Genomic DNA, 22,558 nt, shown 5'->3' with positions numbered 1-22,558 from the left:
TTTTGCACTTCATTCCCCTGGAGCTCAACTAGCAATTTGAGAATGACCTAGTGCAGACAGAGAAGGGCAGATGATGCGAAATAAGGATGGGGATAGCAAACCTAGCATATTTTCCAAGTTTCAGTGCCTACTTTTTGGCCATCTAATCACGCACGGCGAAAGAGACGGGGAACAGAACATACGAGTATACCCATCTCAGCTTACCAATTCTATTAAAATTCTTTGCCCCAAAAATGGGGTAAAAAGTGGATTAAGGGAAGCCGGGAGACGCACAAAAAGACAACTACATATTAGAAAAGTATTAAATTACACTAGAACATCCCCTCTTATCCCCATTTTTGGGTACACGCCTCTGTTTGCACAATGTCCTTGTCCTGGTCAAAAGAAAATTATATGTCCTAAAACCACCCGATGCCTCCATCCTTTTTAATCCGTAGTCCGGCAAAGTGTGAAGTCATCGCTTTATAATCAAGTTTTCCTTTCAACTTTTTTCCCTCTTCTTTTCAATGTTCTTGCTGCTTGATTTTTCTTTATTTTTATTCCAATTTTTGTTTCCTGTGAGCGTTTCCTCTCCATATGTTCGCTCAAATTGTCGCCTGCCTTGTCCAAGGATGCATGGATATACATGTCGCCCAGACTCCCTCCTCTGGCCATCTCTGTAGGTCCTTTGCCAAACCGACTGCCGCCAGTCTTCTGCCCGCCTGCCATGAAAATTAAATTGACCGTAGCTGCTTAAAGTTATTAAAGTCGAAGGAAAACGGGGACTTTGCCTCCTGTCTCTCGAAAGTGTATGTTTGTGGACAGGAATGGCAAGCTAATGGGACTAGCAATGCCCTTCCAAGATGTTGTTTAGCTCTGGAAGGCGGATTATTATTATATAGAACATATAAGCTATTATTGTAATATAACTATATATCACATAAATCATACGATCGTTGTTGGATATTAAATTTAATGCATCTCATATTGTTGAGATAGTAATTTCCTACAAAGAAGTATTAGTCTGAAGAGAACTGTTTCGTATATTGCTGCATATCAGATATTCTGAAAAAACTAAGAGAAAAAGTTTATAGCCAGGATTCACTTTGAATCAGTCAGCCTAAAACGAAAGGACACGAAGAAACTCGTACGTCTTCTCCGAGTTCTCAGCCCACGTATGTTAGATGGTCAATAGGATGCGATGGAATGGGATGGGATGTGTCAACTGGTCGGTTGCGGTCTATTTGAGGCTACTCCAATGACATCAGCCGAGACAAAAATGGGGAGTAAACCGAGAATGAAATGCTGCTGCAAATTTGTCGGCCTTTCCTTCAGCATTTCCCATTGATTTCCGAGGGAGAATGTGAGGAGAATAGCTTGTGAAAATTCCAAATGAGTTGGCTCATCTGCTCGTGGGCGTTCGGTTTGATTTTCCGGCCACTAAGTATGCTTCTTCAATATTTGCTGATGAGGCTCATTTTTCCCTTCATTGGCGTGTCACTTTCACTTTGCTCGCTATGTTTACCTTTTCTTCCTTCTGGCCTTTCATAATTTTGCTTTGCATACTTTTTGCGGTTGGGTAACTCGTGGTGCTGATTAAATCTGCACACACACACCCATAGAGAATTTTCTTTTATTTTCCTTTTTTGTTTTGCGGTGCCTGTACTCGTCTCGTGTTTACTTTTAATTTGGTTAAATGAGGTATGACCACGAAAAAAAGAACATTTTTAAGTGCGTTCAAATTTTTAATCAACTTAAGAGTGAGGATAAAAAGTGAAAGAATATTATAGGGAATGTAGTAAACAGCATGTTCAAAAAGTAAAGTTTTGAGATTTGCCTCAATTGTTATTAATTATTTTGCATTGTTCTTATCATTACAGGTACGTGTAAACGATTTTCAAAAATGTGATTCCCAAAAACTAAATGGATTTGTAATGTAAGTTGTAAGCAATTTGATTTAGTGTGGTATTTTCCGTACAACGAAAACATTTTTGCCATCTGTAAAAGAAAACAGCTTATTGTTTGTCGTTTATCAATCGAAAACAGACTTTTCACAAAACATACGAGGGAAAGCATCGAAACCAAAATGCTTTAAATGGGATGCGATAAGTACGTGACTGTACTACACTGCGATAATTAAAGAAATCTGTGTGCTAATTTAAACAGAAGTTGCCCTCGAAATTGCAGCTCCTTAAATTTGATTTAAAAGAAACGTAAAGCTAAATGCGTTTTCAAGGTGCGACATTATTACCTTTTGGCATAATGTTTACTTAACCGTAGCTTTTGTTTATCACGCCTGGTTCTCAACTTTTTGGTATTCACTTCGCATTGTTGCGATTTAAATACACTTTATTTAAATACTTTTGTTGACACCTTTTCGAGCTGCTTTTGTTTACCTTTTTTTGGCTGTTATTATCGGTTGAGTCTGTGCCAATTTCAAAAGTAATTGAAGCCAAAAGGTATTTCATTGTCATATATTTTGTGGTCTTATTGTATTCATACCTCTACTCTATAATACAAGTTATTTGCATTGTTTTCTTGAGTTTGTTGCCATTAAATGTGAATTATATTACAAAATGAGGTGTGCATATAAAAATTAAGTAAATATCATACATGATGAGATATAAAAACAACCATTTGTTAGCTTTTTACCTAAGAATAACAAACCAATCAAAAACGGCTTAAGATGTTGTTGATTTAATTTAGAGTATTTAAAGCTTCGATCTTCGTATCAATTTATTTATGACATTTGTTTACCTGGCTACTCTTTGCTGTTACATTTATTTTATTTGCATTGTCTGAAACGCGACGTTGGCTGCCTTCCAGTTCTGTTCAAAACATCCCTGAAAATCGTGTCACTTTTTTATGCCGATTTTCAAGCTGAGTCCTACGTGTTTGGCGCAATCAAAATTGCATTTGGTGCCATTGAAAATGTCTGTTAGATGGATAAATAAAAAAATACTTTGAGAAAAATATGTGAATTACAGTATTAATTCATTTGGACTAATGTCGTTTCAATGTTCATGATTCACATGTTCTACCATGTTTTTAAGCATTTCCAATTGAATTCAATTTAATTAGAGGTAAATACGTAGGATGCAATTATATGTTTCTAGCAAAATAATTCAATTAAAAGTGTTCTTTTATTTTAATTTGATTTGTTTTTGCGAGCATACAACATATCGCTGCCGACTGGACCAAAAGAAAGCGATACAAAAAAATTGTATAATTGAAAAATCATAAAAAAGAGAACGCTACAACAACAAATCGTATTCGATTCGTGGAGCAAAAATGTCAAACATTGTACCAAATGTCAATTAAACATTCGACCAAAAGAGGGGAATCGAGAACAAATAGATGGGTTAACACAGAGGGGCTCAGATAGAAGCAGGACCCACAGTCAACAATCAAAATCAAATTGATTTTTAATTAATTTTCGCCACATTTTTTCACTCTTTCTGTCTGCCTGTCTGGATGGCTGGCCATCTCGCTCAGCTCAGCTGCAAAACAAAAAACAAGAAACAAAAAGCAAAAAACGTGAGAAGTGATTGAAGTAAATGAATGAGAATTGCTCTGAATTGGTTGACCAAGCGACCGAGGTGGGCGGTGGGTGGGTTCAATGGCGGGTGCTTGTCTTGTCAACTATTATAAATTCAATTTAGATATGCCATCCGATGAATGCCAACGGGGCGAATGGATCGAATGGATGGGAGACAAATGAATGCTGGCTGCCAGCTGATGAATAGCGAAATAAAATTTCCAAATGAAAGATAAAAGATTGAACAAAATGGTCGAGCTTTTTAAAATCAGTAACATATATGGTTTTAGCAACAATAGAAAATAGAAATATATCAAATATAAATAATATACACTTACTTGGTACTTTAGTACCATATATATTAAAATCACAAGACACAGTTAAAAATAATTAAGAGAATTTTATAAAATACGTTTACTTTATTATCTCTAAAGCCGTTTGAAAACTATATTCTTACCATAGCCTAGCAAACAAAATGGTTTTTGCAACCACAAATAATCCCTATCTAAACTTTGGCCAAAAAGCCAACTACAAAACTTTTAGCATAACCCTTTTTGTGGCATAACCGCCTGTTCCACAAAAAAAGCAGGAAAAGTTGCACCAAAGTGGAATACATATTTCGTATTTATTTGAGGACGTTATTCAATTACCTGACAACCCCGCCAGCCGGAGGCAAACACTAGACTCCACCGACTGACTGACACACTTGAAAACTTCAATGCAACACGCCCCAACCCAACGTTGCCACGCCCCTCACTGATAGTACGCCCCCATCGTTCGTATCTGCTGGGGCACTTCACTTTAGTGTGAATTGCAAATGAAATGCATTGTGGGTGAGAAATACATGGCGAACAACATGGACACACACGCATGCAGGCGTTGACTTAACGTTATCGATAGGCCCTTGACAGGCTAAACGAATTTATTTTACAAAACAAAACCGTTGCCACCACACTACATGTGTGCATAGATACGACGCTCAGTTTATAGGGAAAATTATAGAGAGGAATGCAATGAAATATGTCAGGGGAAAATAGAACTAAGAACAAAGAGATTCGTACAGGTTTCAAACAGTCAATGGCATATCTCATAACATTCCAAAAGATTGGTTCCCAATAATAACAATACTAACTTTAGAAAAGGGTATGCCAATAACGTGTTAGAAAATCCACTAAACTTCTCACATATGAAGGTAGTCATTTCAATTAATCACCTTCTGTGCGAACATGCAATTTTAGTCTTAGTAGCTAATTGCTAAAACATAAGACGGCAAGACTCAAAGAACCAAGTTTTATAGCTCCACTATTGCTAAGTATATGAAATCTGCAAAGTTGGAAAGAGATGGCCGAGAGGAGGAGAGTCGAGAGCTCTGGCCAAAATGCAGTTAGGCAGGTCGTGGAAGGCAGAAAATATTTTTAGGCCAAGAACCCGATCACGCTAATGACGATGATGCTAGATCATAATGATCTCATATGGTTTTTGTTGCCAACCCGAACGTAATTCGTGCGGTGAACGAACTCCCCAATCAAAGTGGTTTGACTGGAATACAAAAGGTGCTCAATCCGAAAGAGAGGGCTGCTGAAAAAAAGAGAGAGATGGAGCTCGACTGGCAGCTTTTTTGAATGTCATTGCCGGGGTTTTTCGAGACTGAGAGATCGCTAATATCTCTGTTTCTCTCTTTCTCTTTATTGGACGCGGTTTGCATAATTTTCTTGGGACCCCAGCCTCTCTTCTTCTTCTTGCGCTGTGCTAATTTCTCATGTGATCCGTGCAATGAACTTTTGAGCTAGAAAAACGAGCAAGCAAAAATAATATAGTCAAACAAACACAATCACGTGAGAGCAGCGTAACTAGAAACTACCGCTTAATTACCGATGCCATGTTGCAGCAACATGTTTATGGCAACAAGTTGTGGTCGCTGTCGGTTCGGATTTGTGCTAAATGCAGTTCTTGCACTTGAAAAAATCGGCTCATAATTAATAAATCATTTATTTCAATCGCAATCATAAAAATGGCAATAGTTGCAGAATTAAGATAAATTACTAGTCAACTCTTAGGTAGTTTTTGAATCTTCGTAACACGCCTTATTTTTCGTTTTCATTTCAATGCTTATTTTAGGTAATAAAATGTCAAAATGTAATTATTTTCAGTGTAGCCGATGTCAAGAAGAAAACGGTAGTTGCGTAGCCATACATGTGTTCCTAGAAATAATTATTTTCTTCAGTGCGCAGCATCTGCAGTCTGCAGTCATGAACCGTTAGATTCTTCTGGCTTCGATAGGCAGGAAAAGGAAGAATGTTGTCTTGTGCCCATTTGGGTGAATGTGGTTGATAATGGTCAAGAGGATAATGACGATGCTGATGGATATTCCATTTATTGCCAACAATTTTCCAGTTTTCATAAATGGAAGTGGCATCCCGCATCCCCTGCCCCATCCCCATTTCCATCTTCCTAACTCACTCGTTCTTCTCGTGCGTGAAATCGGCTTTGCTTGTTACCGAGTATTACGTGTTTTGTTGCGTTTTTTTTTCACACTCAAAAAGCTTCAGCTTTGATGTTGCGAGATACGAACCTTACTTAATTTGTAATTTAGTGCGCTCCAGGTTTTTGGTTTTTTTTTTGTTATATATATTTTTGTTGTAGTATTACTGTTGCTGCTGATCTGTTTCGTATTTGCCCCCTGTTTCAGCTTTTCCCCAGCATTTCTCGGTTCTCGGCTTAATTTGTTTAGTCACACTTTGTTGAAGAAGTCAACAAACTCCGCATGGGTTTGCTTAATATATAATACTCTCAACTCGACGCAGTCAACGAAACTTTTTCGTTGCTTGGTTTATGATCATTAAAATGCTTACAAGGCGCTGGAAACTTGTCATCCAGTTGTGTATAATTAATGAAGCTCATTTTGGTTAGAATTACTTCTACCCTCTCCACTTTTTTTTTATGTTTCGCTGGCTATAACCGAGGGTTAAAGGTTCTGGTATATACATATACATATATTTAACTTTTTTCACAAAAAGGAGAAAGAAGATTTACCTGTTGCCTTTTGAATAAAAAGTTCGATAAAAAGTTCTTAAAGAGCCACAAGTCTTTGGAATTTCTATGTGACATAATTTTAACTAATTCAAGGTTAAACAAAAAATTGTGTTCTTGCTGTTAGTTAAAAGGGAATGCCATCTTTCTATTATGTTAGTTCTTGATGGCCTCATATAAAGTGATTTTATTAGATAGTTGAAAGAGCCGTTGATCAATTACAATGCGGAAAAAGATTTGCTTTTGGTTGGTAATATTTCTTTATCAATGAACTATAATTAAAATCCCTATAGTACCTTAAAATAAAAATAGTTATGTTACCCACTCATAGAAGCTTAGACAATAACCCCGAAGTGAAAGGTTTTTCTATGGTTCTCTGGGATTAAATACTATATTCTGCGAAATAATTAATTTGCTATAGCTTACCAAAGTTTTTAAACTTCCTTCGAAATGAATTTTCCTTATTGTTATGGGCCCTTGGCAACCTGTTACCGCTTTGAATTTCTCCGAATTTGCCGCTTTTTCTTTAGCGGAAGTGCAGGGCAAAAACAATGCATACATATATCTATGCAGCTCACACCACCCACCGCCCACCACCCCGCGGCCTTTAACCTTCGTGTGGTGATTTTCTACAAAAGATAACTGCACTTTTCCTCGCGCCAGCTGGCAATGCCATTCTGTACTCTCAGCTATTATAAGACCATTCTTGTCGTATAAGAGTGCGCAAAACTCTCCAATGGAAAAAAGCAACAGTTCGCTCTCTCTCTCTCTCTCTCTCTGTTTTTGCGCCCTCTCTTTTATTTTTGGGGTGTGCCGCGGCGGAAAAACGTCAACAACAAGTGTTTTTGCCTCAATTCTACACGCAATGAGAGAGACTCTACTATTCAATTCTCTTCTAAATTATTGCATTCATCGGCTCTCCACTACGATTGCGTTCGTTTCGGTTCGTTTCTCCTCGGCTTTGGCTTGGACTTCGGCTCTGGCTTCGGAAGCGCTCGTGTTATTTGGCCAAGTTGGAAAATCAGCCAAGAGAATCTACATACGAAATCAGTTCGCGATGGAACTTTGAACACAACGGTTGTCTCCGCGCATCTCGTTTCCGTTTTACTATTCGCCGTAGTCGCCGTTTTCGTGGTTTATTTATCGCGCTGCATAAATTCAAGCAACTAGCAATAAGTGTTTGACCACAGCATCCAACATTGTACAACAATTGTGCCTCCCAAACAAAATCAAACAAAACAAAAAAAGAATAGATGAGAAGAGAAGAGAAAAAAGCATTAATTTATAAAAGAAGAAATCCAAATAGTGTCTGAGAATAATCGCAGAAAGTAAAGTAAGGAATTGCTGGATGGATTGTGCGTGTCGTTTAATTGATTTCAAGGATTGCCAAATGGCAGAAGTAAATTGAAACTGTCGTCGTTGTCGTCGTGGTCCGGGGATTAAAAGTGCAGATTATAACACGCAGAAGGAGAAGAGCTCCCATCCGGTGTCCTCTTCTCTCATCGTTATTGTGGTCGCAGTGTCACGTCTGGCAAGAGATTCGGCTTAAATTTAATTGAAACCCACTGCGGAATTAAAAACGCAAAAATCATAAAGAGAAATAAAAGAACCCAAAAAGGGTCACACACGTGATTACCTTACCATACCCTCTACAAAACAGTGAAGTTCCATATCGCTTGTCCGGCACAATCAGCCGGAAAGTGTTGCTAACATCAAATATCAACTAGCAACAGCAACTATCGCTGATCCGGGCGCTAGCAAAATGGTGGTTTTAGAAACTACCACCGCCCTTTTGGGCGGCCCCTATGCCCAAGGCGCCCCCGCCTTGAAAATGGTGCAGAAACGCTACATTGGATTACATCACTGGCTGGGACCAATCCGCTCCAAGGAGCTAAAGGAGCATATTGTAAGTTCCTCCAAACCCGGAAACATTTGTCGGTGGCGCAATGATTCAGTGATCTGAAATGTTTTCGAGTCGATAAGTTCTTTGGATTGAGCATTAAATTTAATAATCTTTGTTTCGATGATGATTCAAAAACTTATTTAACATACAGATTATAGGAACATACATAGAAAATAGGAAGTACAGAATACTATATATATGTACCATTTAGAGATTGCATAGAACAATGAAATGAAATAATAGTTTCCTTTTCGTATTGATAAATATTATCTGAAATGAGTAGCGCCAGCGTGACTTACAAATAATGCTGATAGCTTTCATATAATAATACAGAAATAAAAAATCAAAAATGTAAAGCAGTTTCTACCCAGCTTAATGGATATGTGCTTACAAAGAAGAAGATTTAAATTAGTTTTTCTATTTTAGAATCAACAGTCCCAATTTGAAAATATGTAGTATCCTGTAATTGTTTCCGTTGATTGTTTTCCTTTTTTTTTTTGTTCACTACATTGTTCGTACAATTCGAATTTCTGTTGGAAATTTCAATTTTCCAATAGAAGATTGATTGGCACATTGATTGATTATTTTAGTACAGTATGCGTGCAACTTTTTGCATTCTCATTTCTCCAGTAGGCTTATACGCTTAGTTGCGAAGAATCTGCTCCAGCAGAAACGGGCCTAATCTTCGGGCCAAGACTAATGAGGCTCAGCATAATTTTCTCACTGTGTGTATGCGCCGTTTTGCGTCTGGTTATGGGTTCTCTATATTTTTTTTTATTAGATAACCACAGAGACCGAAAGGTAAGCGAAGAGTTCACTCTTCGTTCTAATTAATGTGGGTGCCTGTGTGCGTTGGTCGGTAAATTTATGGCCCGGGCTTAAATAGCATATGAATTATGCTTTGGGCCAGAACCGAAAGTGGAAGGCGAGCGGGAATAGAGTGGAGGCGAGATAGAAGAGATAGTGCATTTTCCAATTGAGTGATTTATGCGCTTTGGAAATCCCTGTAAAGTGGCTAAAACGGAGTCTACTGCGGGAATGCTTATGGAACGTCATTATAGCCAGTGACTTAGTCCATTCTCGCTTTACGCAACTGAATGTTTATATAGATTATGGCGTAAATAATAAATGTTTATAATTTGTTAAGCATTGCTGGAGCAAAATTGCTAACCTCAGCAGCAGCACCACCACCTCCCACTTTAGATTGCCTTAAAATCACCCACATATTACGTATTCGACGTGTGTTGCGCATCGCACTCAGGTTTCCATTTCTCTAGCATCACAAAACCGACCCAACTGACTGACTGACGCATATCAAAGTGCATAGCCAAGTACTCGGTGCTCAGTACTTATGGCCAAAAGGGGCCGACGAGGAGTGGTTCACACTCAAATGTTACTGGGTATTACTTGGGGTTATTGTTTGGGGAGCAGCCAGAAGGGGGTCCAAATGAAAGATGTCATTGTCAAGTGCCTGTGACACTCTGACGGTAATTAGATGGAAATTTTATCCAAAAGAACACAGACGAGAGCGGTGTCGTGTGATTTTGTTATGCAAGTGTAAAGGATTTTATGGGTCCAGAAGAAATATTGAAATTGGGGAGAATGTTTTTCCAACAAATGGAACATATTGTCTTGATTGTTTTCTGCTATTATTGTTAGTAGTATTTGCTAAAACGTTTTCAACCAAGAAATGTAGTTCAGCGTAATACAAACACATACAGATCTCCGTCCAGTTCCCAAGTATCATTCTCCTTATTTTTCCCTTCTCGTTCCTTAATTTCGAACTGCCTGGGTAACTTTTCAAATAGATTAACTTCCAGCCAAACTTCTCGACAACTGCAATCTGCTGCCGCTACTCTCATGTCTCCAGTTGACCTGCTTAAAAGGCCCACAGAACCGCAGAACCACAGGCAGCCTGGGGCAACAGCTGTCTTGGGTTTTCAGCCACTTCGAACCCCCAATTTATTCCATTCCCGAGCCACGATGCCACACCACACCAACGCCACACCACGCCACACCAAACCACACTATGCCAAAGCAGCATACCACCCCTTGGCAGTCAGTGGGTTAACCTCCACAAGTGGCCATGATGCCTAAGATGCTCGCATCTATCTATCTATCCGTCTTGTCTTGTCCGACTGCAACTTGAAAACTTCACACAAGTTAAACACTGAAAAGTGCTCGAGGCGTACAGCAAGCAAGAGGCTTTTCTCCAAAAGGAAAAGCTTATCATGTTGTTGTTGTTGCTGGCCTTTTCCAAATGTCATTACATCAGTTGCCGTCCCTGTCGCTCCTCTAACTTGGTTTTCCATTTTTACTACACTTCGTTTTTTTCCTATCCATCCTACTGCAACTTTGACTGCAAATCGTTGTGTTCCCTGCAAATCCCCTCCATCTCCCTGTGCTTCTCCACCGTTCTGCTCAAGTGCCTTTGGGTTATGCTAAAAAAAAAGAAGAAAATGGAAAAAAGAAGGAGGTGGGATATATATAATAGGGGGAGTTGTAGGAAGCGCGAAGAAGCGCTTGTTCGACGCTCAGTCATCAATTAAATCACGCAACTTTCTATGAAATTAGCCGAGCTCAGCTTAATCAAACTCGTGATCATGGCTCCCGATTTCTTGAGTTTCTCTGCGGTTTTTCTGTATTCTTTTCTTATTCTTAGGTTTCCACCTTCATTTGGAAACTGCTGGCTTGTTGGGTTCTAGAAGTGTTTTAGGTATCACTATATTCTTTTTATATACATCCCAGTCGAGTATACTCAAATGCATACGTAGTTGTTTAATATTATTCCCTTCAGCGTGATTTGTGCTCGTAAGATAAAGTTACAAGCTGAAATATAATTTATAAAATATTTTTTTTTCAATTAAGAGCATCTGTTATTCGTTGTTCGTAATGTGGTGGGTGCACTGGGAATTTCGCTCGTATTTCTTTCGTATGGTCAGTTTCCTCTACTTGCCTAGCAAATTGCAATTTCCAAACATAATTTCAATTATCTGTGTGCCAGCGTGTGTAAGGGCCACTGCACACGTGTCTATGGGTGTGCACACACATATTTGTACCCCCCTTTTTTTTTCATACCTTGAACGGTTGTTGTTATAAATCTTTTCGCTTATATTGCAATTTCGCTTCGTATTTAGCCAGCATTCGTGTTCGGTTGCAGCTGCAAGTTCTCTTGCACTTCTCTGTCATTATTTTACACCCTTCGTAAATTAAAAGTTAATAAAAAGTCCCTGCTTGCACTAATTTATTTTTAATATTTATTTTGATCATTTTTCCTCGTATGCTGCGTTTTAAATTACAACATGAAGAAAATTATACACATAAATAGGTAACGTGAAAAACAGAATTTATTTCGCCTTCTGCTTTCTTGTTGCTGCGGTGTTGTTGTGCAGATTTTATGCATTTTTAATAAAGCCGGTGAACGGAGTAGCAGAATTTTCCGTTGGCAGCGGTGAAAATTGCAGCAAATTAGGTGCCACGGATTCGCATTCAGAGATGGAGGGCGAAAAGCTCGAGTGGAGGTGGGGATTGGGGTGTAGAAGATGAGACCTCAGTTTTCCCCGGCTCACACTCTAGTTCCCTAGGTATTTGCGATGTGTGAAAGGAAAACTGCGGTATTAACGACTTTATGTGCAGCTATGAAGCACTCGGAAAAACTCGTTGTGGTCAAGGGGCGGTGAAAATCGGGGCGGAAAATTTAAGCACGAGAGAGAAAAGATTGTGGATAAGTTTGCGTTTGATTCAGTTTATTTAAGTATTTTTTTTCCACTTTTGGTACGTGGTTTTGTTCAGATTTGGTTCGGTTGCGTTTTTTATTTGGCATGCAGGTGAAAACTGGAGCAAGTTTAAAAAGGGGAAACTCGAATGGATGCGCAAGAAAATGCAGTCAAGAGGGGATTAATGTTAATGAATGGAAACTACCAAAGAAATGTTTAATTATAGACCAGTTCCTTAATATACATTTTCTCCAGAGAATTGTATTCCTTCTATTCCTAAATTACCAAAGAAATGTTTAATTATAGACCAGTTCCTTAATATATATTTTCTCCAGAGGATTGTATTCCTTCCCCTAGCTTTCTTTAAATATACGACTTCATTAAGGTGCAGCTCCTATTCTTGTTGCCGAGTTTCCCAACAACATTGTCATTTTTACGAGCTTCTAAGACTCCGTGAGTTAATCCCATCGAATGCAGCTATCAACTGCATTTGGACCACCTGTGTCCAAGAGTTCTCATTTTCCACCTGCCGCCCTTCTTTTTATTGAGAGTTCAGTAATGAACTTAACGCAATCGCAATATACAGCCATTTGAACTGAACACACTGCAATCGATAGCAAGTCATTATATAGTTTTTGCCCACCCAGCCGAACGAACACAGAGAATTTTTAATTAATTTTCTGTCAACGTTTGCAGAAATACGGTCGAGAGAAGAAAACGCCAGAGCAACGTTTAAAAGTATCAAAAATCTCTCACTTTGTATTTAATTGTGACCATGGTCCAGTCGTCACGTCTTTCAGTTTCGATAAACGAGTGGCGAGGCAGAGCTGAGCAAACAATAAAGTTATTAACAACATGTGTTGTCTGTCGTCGACAAATTTATACCGTCATATTTTCCGCATTTCCTCCCCCTGAAGAATTTTATTTGCGACTCGGACTCGGACAACATCTTGATCTTATGACTTCAAGCTACGAATGCCTTAAAGCTGAAATTAAAGACAATGTTGGTGGGGAACCAAAGGTTTAGATATCATCTCTGGAAAGTTGAGCAGAGAAATGTTATCATTTTGAAACTCAATGAGTTTTAGCAAATTCGAGGATACACTGTAACATCTAAAAAAAAGAATTAAACAATGAAAAATGGTCTTTTACGATTAATTGATGATCTTTGAATTTGTAGCTTGTCTTTAGCATGTTTTTAAGGATAGGGAATTTTGTTACGAATTCAAGGAGGTATGAGATTCCACTGCCAAAAACGTGCCAAAGGGTAACTTTTTTTTTTAGTGCGAAAAGAGGATAATCCACCTTTATATCATCTTCTCGAAGCTCCACAGCTTCTGACACACTCGCATTGATATCTTCTGACATCGAACCTGAAGCGAAACAGAAACTGAACTGAAGTTGGAATGGAAGTTTTGTGTTTTGGCAAGTCAGCGGTGGCTCAGCTTCTGTTTTCCACCAGCCACCGGGTTTTGGCACATGAATTTGAATTCAAAGTGACAGCGGCGAAAAATGGGTAGAAACACACGGAGAGATAAAGACACGGACAGAAAAGCGAAGCAATCTTGGTGGAAAAGTTTCTTCTTCAGCTCAGACTGCAAATTGGGTTAATTAAAAACTGCTCGAGGTCATACGTAAGTCATGACCAACAAAAAAAGGAATATTCAAAAAACTGGAAAAAATGGGGACCAGAAAACCAGACAGAAAAGAACGCTGCTAGAAAAATGTGACAAACTTTTTCAATTAAACTTAATTCTCGTTTTTCTCCCGTCGTCGCTCATCTTTTGCTGCCATTTTTTCCAGCTGCGCTTTAAACGCTCGCAAAAAAGCGTCACAAATTGAATTTTGATCGATATATAATGCATAGACGACCCGAAGGATGGGTTCAAGGATGGGTGTTCTAGCCGCTCTAGGCATGGAAAGCAAAATGACAGCAAATTAGCAGAGGCATAAAAAGGTCTCGCCCCCAAAACTGTTGGCACAAAAAAAAACTGAGATGAAAAGTTTATTTCCATTTTTTCTCGTTCGCCCCACGCTGAAAGAAAATATACAGGGGAAATGTAGATAGAAACGTCAAGGCTCGATGACTGTAATAATTGGTTTAGCTCAAGGGAGAGGTGTTCAAAATATTTAAACAGGCATATATTATAGGAATTCTGCGAAATGGAGCATTCAGTATAGATCAAAGGGACGTTGAAGACACTTGCTGTTGAGAATTATTTCTTATTTCTATTTCGCCTAGTTTGGAAACTGTGCTCATCTTCATTTTGTTTAAGCGAAATTCGAACTACTCAATTCGGCTTCGATTCACTTCATAAAAATTCTTTGACCAATTGCAATAGCGAAGTATTCCTCTCAACTTCAATCGGATGTTGGACACATAAAAGCGCAGACAACAAACTCGTACTACAATTTCAGTCTTTCTGTTACTTTATTCAGTTTTTAGTTTCTTTATTTCGAAACACTTACCAAAATAACCAGCACAAAAAGAGAGATGTAGGAGTAAAGTGGAAAATTCACGCGCCAGTTTATTGAACCACACACATATCAATGTTTTAGATTTAGGGATGGTGTGGCTACAAGAAGAAAAGGAATTCCTTTCTGACATGCAAAAAATGTTTGAATGAAAAGTAAGCAAAAGTAGCCGGCACCGCCGCCGCACCATTTTCTCCTCCGCCAATTTCCCGCTGTCGCCCCTCGGAAAAGTTTCACCAAAAGAGTTTTCCCACTACGCCCCCCGCCCGCTGAGTGTGTCATCCATCTGCCATTGCCTCTACAAATGTGCGAGCATGTTACATATGCTCCCCTTAACATTTGTATGCGTGTGTGTGTGTGAGTAAGTGTGAGTTTTCCTCTTTCATCAAATGTTGGGCGCATCATTTTTCCACCCGTTTGCCCCAAACCAATTCTGTCTGTGGGTCTATTTGCCAGCCGCTGTTGCATTCTGGTCTCTGTGTGCTGCATATATAAATCGATAATTTTCCGCTCAAATGTGCGGAAAATTTCGTAGCCAGGCTGCACCTCCTTTTTATCCATTTTCTCCCGTTTTCCCAATTTTTTATTCGAGCCCTTGTGGTAAAGCACTTCAAATTGAAATTTGTTTAATGGTGGAAAAGTTCCTATTCACCTTATCCTAAAATAAATTTGTATATATCATCACAAATCATTAAATTTCGATTTACAAATGATGCAATGAAATCGGCCAAAATATCAAAAGATTTTTCTTGTTTAGCCGCGGAAAAAAATCTTTTTAAGTACGCCAATAGAGCAGCGAAAAAATTGTGTGTAAAGGTACACATTTCAAAACATATCTTGAACATGTGCGTGTAAATTACTCTTAAATTTTTATTTTTTCAAATTAACATTATACTTTGTGCCATTTCATATTTCATATTTGTTGGTTGAACGCCAGCAATTATATAATAATTTCACACATGTTTGCCATTTTGCTTGCTCAAATACTTCCATAAAGTCCGTACAATTTCATTTCATAATTTCTGTGTCAGAATTCTGTGTCAAAAGAACGAAAACAAAAAAAGTGTTGGACAAATAAAATAGCCGAGTTTTTTTGTGGCTCACTGAAAGTCAACGACCCGTCTTAAAGTAGTTTACTTCTGTTTGTGTGCGTGTGTGTGTGTGTTGGCCAGCTTATGAATGTGTCCGCAGTCAGCTGCTGCCGGCTTAAAGTTCTTTGGCCCATGTTATTTGAATGCCACCCGTTTCTCGCAAAAATGATATACTTGTAAATGTGTGTAGATGCGTGTTTGTTTGACCAGTGGCCAGTGGAAAATAATGTCGGAAAAATATTATGACTTGATTTCTTGGGATTCTTTTTAGCTGTGGCTTGTTTATTGCATGATGGCCAAGAGCTACAAGTCAGTAAGTCAATTGTCAACACTTGAAGCACACTCTTCTTTTCTCCACTCTTTTTTTTTTTTGTGTGGCAACAAACTGGGTAACTGGTTTTTGGTGGGTATTTTATTTGATTGTTATGATAACTTGGCCATTACAGAGTTGACTAAACTTTCGGGCTGATGACTCCAGAATGATTTCATTGTAATTGTTTGGAATTCGTGTGCTTTCGAAGTGGGACAGCCAAAAAAAATCTAAAAGGTTTCTAATTTATGGATTAATTATGCAAAAATGTTCGCTTGTGTCAGCTGTTAAATAAATTGTAAACATGTCAGTGGAATTTCAGAAATTTAATTTAATCACATGAGTCACTTAAATTTTAATTGTGCAAGGTATGTTAAGAATAATAATTATTGCCACATAAATATACCAATTTGTGTGTATTTCCTTTTAAGTGTGTTTTTATGTAGATCATTTGTATTTTGGGATTAATTTTACTTATACCACGGAATTTAATTAATACAACATTATTAGTGCCATATTTATACAATCAAATACTTACAGGAAAAAAATAAATATTACTCAAAGTTCGATGCTATGATTTATGTTTAAAAAGGAGAAAAAGTTTGAATTTTTTTATTCTAGATTTGTTTGTTTTTAATAAGTCCAAAGTGGACAACTTGTCGACCCAATTATGAGAATAATAATGACGACAGCGACAAGAGTTCAACTTGAAAGCCCAGCCAAACACAATTATTCAGCAAGGGTTGGGCTGCGCAGCATAAAAGTAAATAACAATTAAATATAAAAATGCGAAATGATAAACTCGTTGTTGTACAAATAAATTGCGAATGCTTCGTTTCGCTTCCAGCTTCTGGCCATTACTTTAATTAGTCAAATATTTAATGCACTTCTCGGCGCTTTCCACTCACTCCTCCTGTGCTAAACTAAACCCTTTTTAGCGGCAATCCGAGGAGCAGCAGCCCAGGGAATAGAAGGGAAATACAACAAAAAGTGGAAACATTTCCGGCTTCCGCCAAACTGTTTCCTGGCCAACGATAAAATACTTTTTTATGCCAAAGCTAATGTGTGTTTGTATGGGTGTGTGTGTGGTGAGTGGGGGCGGAAAATAGGATGGTTCCATTTGGAAAACCTCTCGAAAACGGAGCCGTTAATTTGCGCTTTGCCTTTTGTGAAAACGGCACAAGTTTGGGTTTATTTTGTTCCCCGCTCTCGCCCCTTTTCAGTTGGGTACTGATTTTTTTCCGTTGGTTGTATTTTAAATTGTCTGCACTTAAATTGAAATTAACGAGGCGTAAATTTTTGGTGTATGATAAGTAAAAAAAAAGGATACTAAAGTAGGATACTTTTTTTTAGGGTGCCTCCGGTTGCCTTGGTTTGATTCCTTGCCTCTTTAATTGGGCGCTAAGTGGGGAAATTTAATGCGTTTCATGTTGGGCATGAACAAAAAAAAAAAAAGAATAAAGGGGAAAAAAAGCCAAAAGAACGAAACCCAAGAGCTGTCAGTAAGAATTATTGTGCCTGTAATGCAATGCGCGCTGCAAAGGGGGCGTGGCACATCATCACACTCACTCCCACACACTCTCGCAAGAGCACACACACACACACAGATACACTGGAGACGACGCCGCCTCGGTGAAAATAAAAAGCCGCAAGGATTTATCACTTTGGCATCGCTCTCATCCCCGCAGACCCTCATCCTCCTGCTTCGCATGCTCCTCCAGCTGCTCCTTCTGCTGCTCCTCCACTTGGGGTATCTTCTCTGCACTCGCTGCTCCTTTGGTCCGAGACACATCCGCATCTCATGCTAACAAGTTCTCCCCTCAACCTCAACATCCCGACTCACTAACTGACTCTTGTGGCTGGCTTGCATGCCAGTTACTTACCTTTGGTTTGAGAGCATCAGTGCACTGAGAGAAACTCATTGGATCACATGTTAATCCTTCGAGTAAAGGCTTTACTCAATATATTCTTTAACTAATAATATTGAATGTAACTCATAAACTTCTAGATTTGATATATTACGTTTGATTCACAAGTAACCAGTGTTTTCTTCTCTGTGTACCAAAAGTGCAGGAGGGAAGAGGTGGGGTCCAATGCAGGATGATGAGGGACGGGAGCCAGCTGGAGCTTGTGGGTGGAGATGGCAGCTTAAAATGCTCTTCTCTGCCATCTGTCGTAGCATATGTAAAAGGTATTATGGCTAAAAGCAAAAATATTGCATTCGACAGTGCAATTTGTTAGCTACGACTATTTGAATGATGTCGATGCGGAGGGCACCGGGATGTGGGAATCTGGGCGATGCATACATATGTATGTAGGGTTGGAGCACAGAGGAGGATATGATCTAGGGGCCAAAAGTTAGCCATATTGAGTTAAGTGCGTTTTGGATTTGATTTTGGTTTTCATCGACTTCTTGTTGTTCCTGCTATTGTGTGTGTGTGTGTGTGTTTGTTTTTATAGTTTCAGTTCGGTTTGTTTGCTGGTGCACGTTGATTGGTAGTTAACCCATAAGTCAGGGCATACCTGTGATTTGTTGTGCAGCTGGGATAGTTAGATACAGGATATAAATTATTGCTGCACCGTCATTATTTGTGCTAATTGATTAAGATTCTAATGGATTTCTACATTGTGATGCGGATACATAAGAAGTGCCCATTGATATGCATCTCTTAGGATGGCATTTCTTTGTGACAAGTATCTGGCAGATACACTTGGCCCAAACGTGCCCGGTGCAGTGAACACGGTTCGTTCTTCTGGGAAGTACATGCCGGCTACGTGTAACGTGAGTTGGCCAAAGTATCTGACAGATACATATGCTCGTGCTGCCTACAAACTGACAAAGAGTCAACTTTTCAGCCTATAGCCAAACGTGCCGCCATGTGAGGCGCGTTTGAAAACTGTCAAAGTATATGGAAGATACCAGTTCCTTTCCTTCTTTGTGTTTACCATGTCTTTTGCTGAATAAAAGGAGTCGGTAAATGTGTCACGTAAGAACAATTATGGAAACTCCCACAGACAAACTGTGTCACACGTCAGCCAACCTCAGTGAAATTGTCGTAATTCATAAATGGTCACTGGAAAACTGGGAGAGAGCAGCAAACGCTTTTTGATAGCCCGCAAAAGATATCGTCCACTGTGGAGCATTCGTAATGAAAATCCAATTTCATTGCATTTAAACATGGAAGCACACACAGTGTGTGAAATGAAACTTTCACCCAGTAACGATGTATCTGCGCATCCGCATGTGCATGATTATTTATTGTGGAAAACCAGGCAGAGAAATGAGTTCTACGTGCTGCGCCAGCAATTGCAGTTGCAATTTTCCATTTGCAATTACTGCAGCTCCCATTCCCAGCGTGATCATCAGATCATTAAGCATTTAACCCACTTTTCCAACCTTTTTTTCTTTATTGTTGTACTCTGTTCTGTGAATTCTAAGCTTGATTTCCTCATTGAAAATGCCTACGAAAATGGGGTTGTCAAACGGGGAAAAACAAACAATTAACATTTTATGTTTGGGCGCACAAATTTTAGAGCATTTCGTGGCGAGGGAAGGGTGTGGTGGAGGAGGTGGGGTTAAAAACGATTTGCGGCAAAATGCGTTTCCCGGGAAAATGGCAAACGGCTGCGAAGGAGAGAGATCCGAGGGAAAAGTGAGGAATATAATCCTCTGCAAGCTGCTGCTCATCCAAGCAATTCATAACTTTGCACTTACAAATTATTTAAGCAAATTATGCCAGGCTCCTGCCGTTGAATCTACTTCATCAGCCGCTTAGTAGCCAAGAGTCTTTTGTAACAGCCAGCAGCTCTCCTCCCCTTTTCGTTTCGCTCAACTGTCCGTCTAAATTTTCATTCGCATTCATAATCGTTCAGAGCCAAAAGTGTGTGTATATATATAAATGAGGAAAAACGAGGAGTTACCATAAAAAACTTTTGCATAGAGTGAGGAGGCGATGCTAGCAAAATCGTAATCCAAAAGTTGAGTTCATCTAAATTGCACTTCAACACTTTTGAAGATGAGCAAAGTTGAATGAGCTGCCAAAAATATGAAATTTGGCCCAAAAATGTTTAGCCCATGTCGATAATGAATAGGATTTATGTAGGGTATTCATTAAATATAAATATGAATATACCATATTCTAGTACATGAATAGAAAGCATTCTTAAACACCCAAAGTACGTGTACCTGCACTTATAAGTACTGCACTTATCTAACTTGAGCAACTCCAGCATATTGCTCATTTTATCAGTCTTCCGCCAAGAATATCCATTCCTTCTTCCGTCAACACCCCAAAAACCCTTTTCCGAGAATTTTGAGAGCGAAACGCCTTCGCTGACAAGCGTGTAATCTCAACATAAGTGGTACGGCAGTGAAAGCCACCACAGAAAAATTAAATAAAATGAAATGAAGAGGCGGCCGTCAGTTTCTAACCCTTTCTAAGGGCAAAATAAAAAAAAAAAGAGACGGGCCCTCACACACGTGGCGTAGACACGTGTCATGAGGCACTGTTATCGCAAGGACTCCAGGCTGCAGGCCTAAGGAGAAAAAAAAAATCTACATCATGTGTGATGTAGAACAGCGGGCACGGAGCTCGGATGATGTCTCATAAAAATTCACTCACTCGAAGATTGCAATCGAATCAATTTGTGCGAGGCATATGGAAATGGAAACCCCAAGGGGATAGAACAGATTTCGAGTTAGGGAGTTAGAAAACAGTTGTAGAATTGCTGTTTTCAACGCGAGCAGTTTTCTTATCAATTATACGTGAAATACTGAAACTACAAATCAACTAAAAAACACAAATAATTGGTGTTCATGCGTTAAAATTTAATGAGAGTGCATGCCACAAGGGATATATTTCATTTAAAGTGAATTTTAATTTATTTCTCAATTAAACAATGTCCAATAATTGTGTTTAATACCTTATAATTATTCAATCAATGAAATATACATTTCGGCCACATTAAAAGATTATTTGAGACGGACTTTTTGCGCTGCTAGAATAAATTTTCCAGTGGTGCATCAGATAAATATGATTTCAGTGTCACGTGCACGAGTTTCTGTTTGTTTTTCCACCGATCGAACTCCCCCGATACCCATATTCTCCATCAATGACAAATAGCCAGGGGAAACTCCCCCGCGTTCTCTCAGATATTTTCTTTCTTTTCGTTTTCCCTTCGCGCACAGCTGTGAAACATTTTGTGGTCATGTTGACGGAGAGGAAAATGAGGGGGGAGGGGAGGAGAAAAGTTGCTTTGGGGAAAACATGTGTGTGAAATCACTTCAAACTTAGAGGAAAGCCAAGCCACCCGGCTAGTGTATCTGATAGATACAGATAGAAAACATATGATGCTCACTTTGGCCAGCCACCGCACAATTTATATAATGATGTCGCACTTTTGCTTTCGGGGGAATATCAATTTTGTTCGTCTTGCTCTCTTCGCTGTAGTTGTATTAGTTGTTTTTGTTGCTGCTGCACATCGGCAATAACTATTTATTAGATACATAGATACATTGTTGTATCCGCTGCGTGCCTTTTCCTTCCTTCCTTCCTGTCTTCCTTCCCATCACTTTGTTTTTGACTTCTCTGCACTGTAGTGTGCTGTGTGCTGCTCTAAAATGCAATTTTATAGCTGTCAGGGGAATTTAACGCCAAGCGCGAAAATGCCAAAACCTTACATTGCCATGCCCCCCGCCCACATGCCACGCCCCTCGTGTCATGTTGTGCCTGCCTCCACTTTTCGCCCATCGCTTGTCTTTTGTTTACGCTGCGCTAGTTTTTGGCTAACGATAAAGTGTCAAGATATTCCTTTTTTCACTCCATTGTTTTTTTGCCCTTATATTTCTTTTTTTATTTTTGTATTTTTCTTTTGGGGAGAAAAGGGGTACGACACTTGCAACAAACAATTTTCCCTTTTTTTTCTTTTTGTGCTGTGCTATGCATTGCGTGCAGAGCGTAAACAAAAGGAAGAAAGCAAAAAATGGCCAGCAAAACAACTACAAAATAGAACCTCTGAGCCAATATAGAAAGAACAAGAACTTTGGTTCGGGAAAAAAACACCACAGCCCCCACCTACCACCTCCCATCTATGAACTCTCCGCACTGCGTGTGCAGATAATAAAACTAAATAAATTGATGGTCTTTGTGCAGAAACTGACAAGTTGCAAGTTACAAGTACGAAAAACGTTCGATGGCCATATTCTATGTACCTATATGTATGCATGTGTGTATGTATGTATATTGCGGAAATATTCAAACCGAAAGGCAATAACAATACACAAAAAAGATAGCCCAGATAGATACACAGATATTACTTAGTTGGATGCACGGATGTCCATGGAAGGTCTGCCTGCTAGATGGATAGATGGATAGTTGGGAAATGCCGGTCATTTATCATCTCCAAACAAATGGAAAGCGCATTGCACAACTGAAGGGATCGGGAACAAAGGAAAGTTGCGTTTTGGGGACAATGAGGTGAGAGCGCTGCGATTTCTGAGGAAGATACTAAAAATAA

At 39.1% G+C, this 22,558-nt stretch overlaps 1 protein-coding gene across 8 annotated transcripts in view; it reads left to right on the top strand.

Annotated features, from left to right (window-relative positions):
* LOC6536321 (maternal protein pumilio) overlaps positions 1-22,558 on the top strand; it is a 177,995-nt gene that overhangs the window by 78,092 nt on the left and 77,345 nt on the right. For 5 of the 8 annotated variants that reach the window (XM_015192178.3, XM_015192179.3, XM_015192180.3 and 2 more), the window contains exon 1: positions 7,589-8,453. The exons of the other annotated variants lie outside the window; for them this stretch is intronic. In XM_015192178.3, the coding sequence (XP_015047664.1) occupies positions 8,310-8,453 (144 nt within the window). In that variant the 5' untranslated portion in view covers positions 7,589-8,309. Of the gene's footprint in view, positions 1-7,588; positions 8,454-22,558 lie in introns of those variants that run through there. 8 annotated transcript variants of the gene reach the window in all.

This window comes from Drosophila yakuba, chromosome 3R, assembly GCF_016746365.2.
Source record: "Drosophila yakuba strain Tai18E2 chromosome 3R, Prin_Dyak_Tai18E2_2.1, whole genome shotgun sequence".
Taxonomy (NCBI): Eukaryota; Metazoa; Arthropoda; class Insecta; order Diptera; family Drosophilidae; genus Drosophila; species Drosophila yakuba.
This window is presented reverse-complemented; position numbering and strand designations above follow the sequence as displayed.